Source organism: Gobio gobio, assembly GCF_949357685.1.
Source record: "Gobio gobio genome assembly, chromosome: 3".
Taxonomy (NCBI): domain Eukaryota; kingdom Metazoa; phylum Chordata; class Actinopteri; order Cypriniformes; family Gobionidae; genus Gobio; species Gobio gobio.
In genome coordinates, this window is record NC_137099.1 from 11,367,165 (window position 1) to 11,377,867 (window position 10,703).

At 37.5% G+C, this 10,703-nt stretch overlaps 1 protein-coding gene across 1 annotated transcript in view; it reads left to right on the plus strand.

Annotated features, from left to right (window-relative positions):
- The window catches only part of LOC307123458 (receptor tyrosine-protein kinase erbB-4-like), a 259,218-nt gene that overhangs the window by 189,211 nt on the left and 59,304 nt on the right, over positions 1–10,703 (plus strand). The window contains exons 4-9 of the mRNA XM_079811989.1: positions 1,947–2,012; positions 5,311–5,429; positions 7,710–7,851; positions 7,977–8,090; positions 8,194–8,320; positions 10,217–10,290. Coding sequence (XP_079668115.1) covers positions 8,030–8,090; positions 8,194–8,320; positions 10,217–10,290 — 262 coding nt within the window. The 5' untranslated portion in view covers positions 1,947–2,012; positions 5,311–5,429; positions 7,710–7,851; positions 7,977–8,029. The remainder of the gene's footprint in view (positions 1–1,946; positions 2,013–5,310; positions 5,430–7,709; positions 7,852–7,976; positions 8,091–8,193; positions 8,321–10,216; positions 10,291–10,703) is intronic.

Here is a 10,703-nt window from a genome sequence, read left to right on the forward strand (position 1 = left end):
ATAATATAAATAAATGCCTATATACTTGTCCTGTAAGTTTGTGAATGAAAATGTGATTGAAAGCAGAAGATATTAAATGTCTTTTTAATTATCAATGTCTTAAACTTTTAATTATCATTCAAATTTGAAATTAAAATGATGGGTAATAATAGATTTTGACTGATTTTTTTTATGATCCCTATTAGGGCTGGGTAAAAAAATATAGATTTCTCGATTTTAATCGATTCTTATTTTTACGAAACGATATCGATTCTTATATCCCGAGAATCAATTAGTCATCCTGTTTTCAGTTGATGAATGAATGGAACACTGTAGCAATAAATCACAATAATCTTTGTGCTTTGATACTCTTGATATAAAACAAAGTCTCAGATTTCAAATCGTCCATTTTATTATGAAATTCTAAAACATAAATTCCCTTTTGGTGCTGTGGTGTGAGATCACTCAAAAACCCATCATTGGGGCTCATTCATGAAACTTTCATAAATATAAGAGCAAATTCTGAGTAATTTGCACGTAAAATGGACATTTTCGAAAACTCTCCTCCAGATTCACAAACGCTTCGTATACCACGGGTTTGGTAGTAAAACGTATGTTTATTAATGAATTCCAAACATTCCTCATTCTGTGGAATCTTCTGGACTTCTTTCTCAGGTTTTGCTCCAGTATATTGCATAAAAGCTAAAGAGACTTATTGGCCATATGCCTAGCAATAAATATTAAATTGTCATGTGTCCATCAAAGGACTTTATCCAGCTAAAAATGCCTGGTGCTCTTCTGAAAATGGCCAGCTGGTGGCGCTTGAAAGCGCTTTGCAAAGACAGCGTTTTTCCATCTGAGAAACTTTGATTGCTATGAATATGATATAGAATATCCATGGCAGTAGTGTGTTACAAGTATCTCATTTTGAAGAATATTACTGAATATAAAAATTGCAGTAAAAAGCAGTAAAAATTAAAAATTGCAGTAAAAAGCTCCATTATTGTTGTTCAGTTGGTGTACAAGTGGGATGATTGGTTGGTGTAGTTTTTGTCCCGTCCCTCCTCCACTGTGATTGGACGGCCGGGTAAAAAGTGACAGTGACGAGCACTGACTATTACCCAATGTTGAACAGTAAAAAAAAAAAAAGATGGGGCAAATCAACTCGTGAAATATTATTACGGTACATGGTGCTTCAAAATGCAATGTCATCAGTTTGCCTAAATTAGAACACAGAACGTTCAAATGTTTTTTACGCACCATCTACATGGAGCAAGTGTAAATTTCTTCCGTACCAACTAACATTTTGAAAATACGAACATTTTCGTGAATCCGAAAATGTACGTCAGAGTGGCTTTACGAACGATTTACACACAAATTCCTTCTGCTCGTGTTTCATGAATGAGGCCCATAAAGTGAATTTTAAGTGTACAAATCAGTTAATTTTTACCTTCAATATTTTAGTAGGCTACAACTGACTCCCATAGTCTACAGCATTAGTTCAGAGATGTGTTTTCAATTTGCCATGTATTGTACCTGATATATTTCCAAAATAATCGATATTGAATCAAATCAAAATCGAATCGTAAGCTTGTGAATCGAAATCCAATCGAATTGTGAAATTTTGTCAATACCCAGCCCTAATCCCTATACCTGCATACAATGTGGAAATTGCAAATGCAGTGTCTCAAAGAGGCTATATTCTGTTGCAAACTGTTGGCAAAGTTTTAAAGTCTTTTTGCAACACTCAGATAATAGCAGAATTACTTTTTAAAAATGATAACTTTTAATTGAAGTGATATTGTTAATCAGGGTCCCACTCAAGCGCACTCTCTTGGTAATTATAAAACAGTCAATTAAATCTAGTCGGTGACAAAACCAAGTAGGGACATTGTATAAAACAAATCCCACAGCAATTGAAGTAGTGTTGTTGTTGTTCAGGATTAACGATAAGATGTATCCCACAGGCAGGAGGTGTCATCGCTCCTGTAACGGCCGCTGCTGGGGCCCCCAGGAGGATCAGTGCCAAAGCTGTGAGTATTTAACATATGCTTGATCAATTAACTTGCACAAAAACACATACACACAGACAAATTGCAATGTATTAAGGCTTTCATGGTGATGTGACCTTCAGCCCTTTCTCAGTATTATATTATTGATGTGATAGTAGTTTGTCAACTTATGCTAACAGAAATTACTGACATTTTAGTGCATTCTAATGGAACAAAACAACTGTACTATTGATAAAAGGAGAGGAGCATGAGCTTGGTTTGAGAACAGGTATATTGTAATGAGGTATGACGTTATGGGAAGAAGGAGGCGGGAACCGGTGAACGTTTAACCCTTTGGGGCTCTTCGGTCATTTCTGACCCGAATTTTTTTAAATAAAAAATGTAAAAAATCGTAGCTTCATCGGAATGGTCCGAAACTTGGTGACTTTATTGGTACTTGGTAAATGAACACCCAAAAACCCTCAGTGTGACTATTTTTTTTACAACCCCTTAGACTTTTTAAATCCTGTCCCCAATTTTTTGGGGTGTTCATATACCAAGTACTAGCCTAGAAATCTAGACGCACCCTAGCGGCAGAAAATTTATTTTGCCGCGAGTGTAGTCTAACAACTCTCGCTAGACCTCAGAGCTGGAAAAACCAAACTTTGCTCAGGCCAATCACAGCGTGTGTAGAGTCGGTGGGCGGGCTTAACATAATGACGGAGCGGAGTTGCTGAGATTCTGCGTGCTACAGGTAAACAAAGAAGCTGACGATCAGCGTCTTTCAAATCGGTTTTGGTCGCTACTCTGGAAGACTTGGAGTTAAGCTTTTCTTTGAGGAAAGAACAAAGAACGGCACTTAAGTCATTCGGAAGAAAGGAAGATGTATTCGGAGTTTAATCTGTCAACTAACGTTAGCTCCGCCTCGGTTGGTTGTGGCGCTATCCAATTGCGTGCAGAGGGAATTTGACAGACAACCGTTTATCCCGCCCCTCGGATTGAGCCCTGTCAATGGTGAGTTTCCAGACCAAACATCTTGATGTGGGTCTGGCTTGTCAGGCTAACCAAGTACCAATAAAGTGACCAAGTTTCGGACCATTACGATGAAGCTACATTGTTTTGTTTTTTTATTATAAAGCGCAAGATCCACTATAGTGGTAAAAATTTGCGAATGCGTGATAAAAATGCTCATGTGTCCATCGGATGGCACCGATCTCATTAAAAAAATTGCTTTCATGAGGCCTAGGCTTGACTCTCACTTATATCAATGTTATATATAGTTTCATATCGTCCACCCCTAAAACTTGTACAGTTTTTGTCAGTGCTTATTTAAAAACATCCAATCATGGTAATTATATAACTCTGTAAACATCTGGTAAACATCTGGGGTCTGTAAACATATACCTTAGATTTCTTGACAAATCTATTTGTTCAGTTAATCTCAAAGCTCTTTGCCGTTTTAGATGTGTTCTTGTTTTTCGCAACATTCACGCTGAACACTAATGCTGCCACTCAGTGGGCGAAACTGAAGTCATTCCGGACGACGGTGACGTTGCGTGCATACCCTCTATATTGCCGTACTCATTCAGCAATTGCTATGCTATGTTAATGCTATCACAGCATTGTGTTTCCAATTAGCAAGTTAGCTTTTACTGAATTAGCTCAGTGGTTCCCAAATATTTAGAGTAGAGTACCTCCTGAGGTATTTACTATCCTTTTGCGTATCCCCACTTTTCCACTTAGACTGCAGTCACACCTTGTCCATTAAAGGAACACTCAATTATTTTTGAAAATAGGCTCATTTTCCAACTCCTCTAGAGTTAAACAGTTGAGTTTTACCGTTTTCGAATCCATTCAGCTGATCTCCTGGGTCTGGCTGTAGAACTTTTAGCATAGCTTAGCATATATCATTGAATCTGATTAGACAGTTTTCATCTCGCTCAAAAAAGGTTTTGATATTTTTCCTATTTAAAACGTGACTCTTCTGTAGTTACATCGTGTACTAAGACCGACGGAAAATGAAAAGTTGCAATTTTCTAGGCCGATATGTCTAGGAACTATATTCTCATTCCTGCGTAATAATCAAGGAAATTTGCTGCCATACCACGGGTGCAGCGGGGCAATGATATTACGCAGCGCCTGAAAATAGTCCCCAACTAGGTAACTTCCAACGTGACTGGCACTAACTTTGTCTAGATGCAGAGATCCTTGATTTTTACGCAGGAATAAGAGTATAGTAATAGAGGTATAAAGTAAAAATTCTAACTTCCGTCAGACCGTCTTCTGTATTCAATTTATGGAAAAAGTGCAACACCTTGTGCAGTTCAAAATGCTTACGCTACGCCTGACGAGTGTAACTAGTGTGCAATGTCGTCAGACTATAAGCATTTTGAACTGCTGGAGCAGTGTGGAGCAGTTATGATGGATACAGATGCACTTTTATGAACTTCAAAAACAGAGCAACATTCACTGCCATTATAATACTTGGAAGAGCCAGGACATTTTTTAATATAACTCTGATTGTGTTCGTCTGAAAGAAGAATGTCACATACACCTAGGATGGCTTGAGGGTGAGTATCATGGGCTAATTTTCATTTTTGGGTGAACTAATCCTTTAAGTCACGGAAATAATCTCAGGACTACAAACGAGATGTTTCAGGCAAGTGTTTTCAGTTGGAGAGATTCTCTCTTTTGGCATGGTGCTTTGTTACTTTGCAGATCATTTACATGCACAAACAGCTAAATTACACAGTAAAGGAAAGTTTAAATAAAGCATAATAGGTGCATTTTAGTACAACAACATTATACATAGTAGAAATTTAAAAACTTAACCTAAGTTGGCAAATTAAAAAAATAAACTTAAACTTCTTATTTAAACTTCAAAATAACTTACATTTGTTGCAGACAAATATTGGAATATAGCTGTATATCAAAGTTTGAGAGATAAAAGGGAGTTTCAGACCTTGAATCTAAATGAGTTCTGTCTGTGATGTAAAAACATTCTGAAGCACCTAGAGTGATTGCTCTTGGGAACTCGCTGATCTTCTCTGGCACACTTGTGGCACAACCTGTAGTGATGCGCTCATGAGTGGGTGGCAGACACAAAAGGAGGGACGGCAGGGGATGGCAGGTTCAGTTCTACATAATTAGGTATAATTAAAGAGGATCCAACTCCATAGAGTGTCACGGCTGATGAGGGGTTGCACAGTTTGTCTGACAAATAATAGATTTAAGGTTTTTGCTATATGTCCTGGTGACTTTTGACATATTTACAGCAAAGTAAAGTAATAAAAACTCCACAGATGCCGAGAGAGCTTCACTTTTGTCTTTGTGGTTACAGTGACAAAGACGGTGTGTGCAGAGCAGTGTGATGGACGCTGTTTTGGTCCGTACGTCAGTAACTGCTGCCACCGTGAATGTGCAGGAGGCTGTTTCGGACCCAAAGACACGGACTGCTTTGTATGTCAACTCTTTATTTTTACCTGGTTCTGCATGATTAGCAAGTGTAATAAAGGTAATTGTTTTTAAAATAATCTGAAGGTGAGGGAGTGTTCTCAGAACTTCTCTGACCCGAACAAGGTTCTCTCAAAGTTATATACAAACGTTATTCCATTTTAAAGGGGTCATAAGGTGCTATTTTAAAAGTTCATTATTTTGTTTATTGGGTTAATAGAACAGGTAAACATGCTTTAAAATTTAAAAATAAAAAAACAGTTTTCATATACTGTACAGTACCTTTTTTTCCCAGTCTGTCTGAAACATACTGACTTCTACAAAGCTCAGAGTGCTCTGATTGGCCAGCAGGCCTAGTGCGTGAGACCTCAAGCATGTTTCGGAAATGTAATGCCCCTTACCATAATTGTGAGCTTCAGCTTCAATGGTTTTACCATATCAGTTCATGCCCAAGTTGAATTCTGAAAAAGTGCAGATGATCAAGCCGATCAATTGGAACCATCTTTGCAAGCACGACTTGAGCAGAACGAGCAGCAGTTGTCTTTGTATATAGCCGGCTTTGTACTCTCCCAGGTTCAGGAAGCTGTGTAAAATATGCTGTACACAATCAAACATTGGGTTGTAGTGTTGTATTTTATATTATTTTTAATCCTGAGTCCTCTAAATCTGAGACTCGGTACAAATGTGGGCAAGACCGAGACAAGACCGAGACCTTCAAAAAATGATATTAAAACCAGTCTCAAGACCAAGACTGGTCTCGGGTACTAAAACACTTGTACTGTTTAAAAACAGCTTTAAATAAATATTAACCTCTGATTCCTAATTACTGTACACAATCAAACATTGGGTTGTAGTGTTGTAGTCAAGACCACCTAAATCCGAGATCAAGATTAATGTGTAACCAAGACCAAGACAAGACCAAGACTTTGAGGGGTTGAGACCAAGGCAGGGCGAGACCGAGTCAAGACCAAGACCAGACCAGCACACCTTAAATTCATACAGTAAATATCCACATTACCACCTGGGAAATGACTTATTTTTTAATCAAGATATATAATTAGAAAGACACTATATAGAGCTGTTACTAATCAAATGAAATCATTATCAACAAAATCCATCTTTGCACTGCAGACGTGGTACAGAAGATGCATCTGAATTGGTAAATTACAAAGGCATAAATAATGTTGAGAATAATGTTTAAAAATAAATAAAACACAGTGTTTGTATTAAAGCAACATCATGTTTGCAGTCATGCTCAAATGTGTGAATTTTTTCTCACTCTGGCTCTTGTGAATATTGCTTGATTATATCACGTTATAATATAAAAATCCAGATCTAAGTACAAGTATTTTTTTGCAACAATATCTTGAATTTTGTGAGCATTTGTGTACATTTTTGGTGACATTACAATCCCTCATTAATTTCTGATCCGGCACAATAAATAAATAAGTTATTAATTGCTTTGCTGTTATTAATTAATTATTAATCATGGAGCAGCAAGTTTGACATCCAATCACATTAATGATGTTAATAAATAAATCAGACAATGCACCAGCAATTTAGTAATATCCCAACAGTTGTGGTCCTGACCGGTCTTGAAAAAAAATCCTGAGTCCTCTAAATCTGAGACTCGGTACAAATGTGGGCAAGACCGAGACAAGACCAAGACCTTCAAAAAATGATCTTAAAACCAGTCTCAAGACCAAGACCGGTCTCGGGTACTAAAACACTTGTACTGTTTAAAAACAGCTTTAAATAAATATTAACCTCTGATTCCTAATTACATCTGTTTTCGGAAAGCCGCACGAGTCGTTTTTGCTTTCATGTACAAACACACAGCGTCTACGTGACATGGCGACAACACTATAATTGACTGAAGACTTGTCCTTTCTCTTTGCGTATGCCTTTAGGCGAGCATTAAGCTAATATTTCACATTGTGGCGTAGATGTTTTGAAGAAGTAATATCTGGACTTTGATTGAGGCGTTTTAAGCTTGTCTGGAACAGTGTACTCGGTTAGATAGAATAAATTGCTTTGTGGGACACTATGAGCTTTGAAACTTAGCAGATCGTATAGATGGGCAAACAGATACATTGCACACAAAAGGAAAAGGAATGCATTGAAAGAGCATCATATGACCCCTTTAATAGAAAGTTTGTTTAAAGGGAACATGCAAAACATTCTTAGTTAGAATATAGATATTTTTAGCTGGAGCTGAGGTGTCTCTTCATTATAGTCATGTTTCATTGATTGAACACATATTGCATGACTGTTTTTTGTTCTCAGGCTTGTACCAACTTTAATGACAGTGGGGCCTGTGTGACACAATGTCCTCAGCCATTCGTCTACAATCCAACAACCTTCCAGCTCGAACACAATCCCAACGCCAAATACACCTATGGAGCTTTCTGTGTCAAGAAATGCCCACGTAAGTTGCATTGAATAATTAAATAAATAAGAATTTTAAAATTTGGGTGAACTGCCCCTTAAAAACATTTATTTTTTAACAACGAAGCACCTTCCACAAGTAAGCTCTGTCGTTCTTTGACATAGATAACTTTGTGGTGGATCACAGCTCTTGTGTCAGAGCCTGCCCGAGCAACAAGATGGAAGTGGAGGAAAATAACATCAAGATGTGCATCCCGTGCACTGACATCTGTCCAAAAAGTACAATGCTTACCATACTTTCAAATAACAGAAAATAATATCTATGCTTCTTAGGAACATATCTCCGTGGGTGTGTTCATGTTTGTTTGTATGTGGTGTTCAGTGTGTGATGGTATAGGTACCGGCAGTCTTCAAACGGCTCAAACCGTAGATTCCAGCAACATTGAGAAGTTTGTCAATTGCACCAAGATCAACGGCAACCTCATCTTCCTCATCACGGGCATCAAAGGGTAAGAAATTGTTAAAGGGGTCATGAACTGCATTGTTTTATTGTTTTATAATGTTTCCTGGGGTGCACATATAATGTTAGTAGGATTTTTACATTAAAATAAATGTTTGATAATTTAGAAAAAAAAGACATTTTTCCTAAGCTGATTTTAGCCCTCTGACTTCAACGCTCTGTTTGAAGGGTCTCACAGTCTCTGCTGTGAGACTTCAATGTAAACGCTCACTGCTGTGATTGGCTAAGGTCTTATGTAGTATGACATGTGGAACGCTCTCGTAAACCTTTAGCCTATTTTTACTATTACAGCTCTCAAGGTTAACTAATCGTGAAAAGTTTTGATTATAGCATTATATTTAGATTTATGGCATTATATTCAGATGGTGGCATGAAAGGTTGCAGTGATGAGCATTGTAGCCGATCACAGACATGTTAAGCGCATGAATGAAGCGATCTCATCATTGCAATTTAATTTCTGCACACTAACGAATGCTTTTATCATAACTAACAGTGCAAACACAATGTAAATAAGAGATTTGTTGATTATTACGGAAGTGTGACGAGAGTCCAGAACTCATGCTGTTTGATTGACAGCTCAAGTAAGAAACGATGTGAAGTTGACTGATCACAAGATCAGGCATTAGAATAAACACAGTTACTTACATGTTGTGATATTCATGTCGACTCCATATCGTAAAACCCTGTTTGCAAAGCCTGTGCCGAAATTGTGACTGATTTACCAAAGATTCCACAGTGAAATGTACCGAATACAAATAAATAATGCTCAACTGAGACATTCACATTGTTGAAAATAAATAAAATAATCATATTCCTAGCATTAGGATCCTTTGGAAAGTCATATTATTTTATGTCCAGGGATCCTGCGGCTCTTCTCTCCTCGTCATCTCACTAACATGCCAGTGGGCGGGGCCAAAGTTGCAATGGTGAAATAGGCATTGATTTTCTTCTGCAGAGGCAGAATATGATTTCTCAGTTCATGACCCATTTAAATCTTACAGGTTGACAGTTTTGAGCATTCACAAATTAAATTTGTGTTTCTCTTTTAACATCTATGTGCCCTCAAAAGCTGCTATAAACCAAGGCCGTAACCATGTCTTGAACATTGGGGGGGGGGGCACTTTTTTTTATTTTATAAAGCAAAAAGAGACAGAACAGTCAACAAAATTCTAGGTGTTATTCTTGTTGGGGAATAATCATTTTGGGACTATTTGCAAACAATATTTGGGTCAAATATATTATTAGTCCCGAGATTCTTCGCATTAGTGAATAAATACATAGATTAGATGTTAACATTTTAATTCCCTAGTTAGAATTTTTGTAAACCGTGGCAAAGGTTCTGGGTTCTAATCCGCCCTCAGTTTTTTGTTTCTTCTTCATTAAAATCAGAGATGTTCATCAACGATTGTATATTTTTGTGTGCATTTTGTTTTGTGATTTCACCGGTAAGAATAGAGTCCCCACAATGGCATTAAGTGATAAATTGACACGCTCATATGTGTGAAGAGCCAAAAGTAAACCCAGCCTACTTTGATTTGATTGGCCATCTCAATCAATTTGACATTGACGAGCGCTGTTAGACCACTGAGGCAAACCAGACTAAAAATTTAACTTTGAAACCTTTTTGTCATCCTAATATACAGAGCGCTGCATAATGAAGTGCAGCAGAGCAGTGCAAAAAAATGTAATATTGGGGGGGACAATTTGGCCATTTCTAATTATTGGGGGGGGCTTGTCTATGGTGGTTGCGGCCCTGCTATAAACCATGCCAGAAAGCATTGCAGTGAGGTGGTTATAATGTATATAAAGCTGTAAATTTGTGTACATCTGCACAAGCACTCTTTGCATTCCTTAAACTCATTCCATGTTTTGCTTTGTTTGACAGAGACATGTATCATGGTATTGGCGCTCTGGATCCTGAGCGACTAAATGTGTTCCGCACCGTCAGAGAGATCACAGGTAGAGACAGAGAGAGAGAGGATGTCATTAGTCTTACGATCAATTGGTTAAGCTACACGCACTTAAGCATGCAAATGAAAAACAAATGTGAACACAAATTCATTTCTTAAGACACTGTCATATTAGTCATGGATCCTTATTTTTACAACTAATAGGATTTGTTGCAGTATTTATTTGCTGAGTCTAATAGGTTCGAAAAAATGAACAGCTAGTCAAGACTTTTATTTCATTAAAATATGGTGTGTGCACAAACAGATATAATATTGCAGTTAATGGAGTGAAACGGAATGAAACTGGCACAATAAGAAAGACCTATGACTGTTGTCGTGGACGCAGTTCCCGTGCCCACCATGTAAACACACCTCTGATATTGATCATAAGAACATGTATGGAAATCACTCCCAATGAAACAT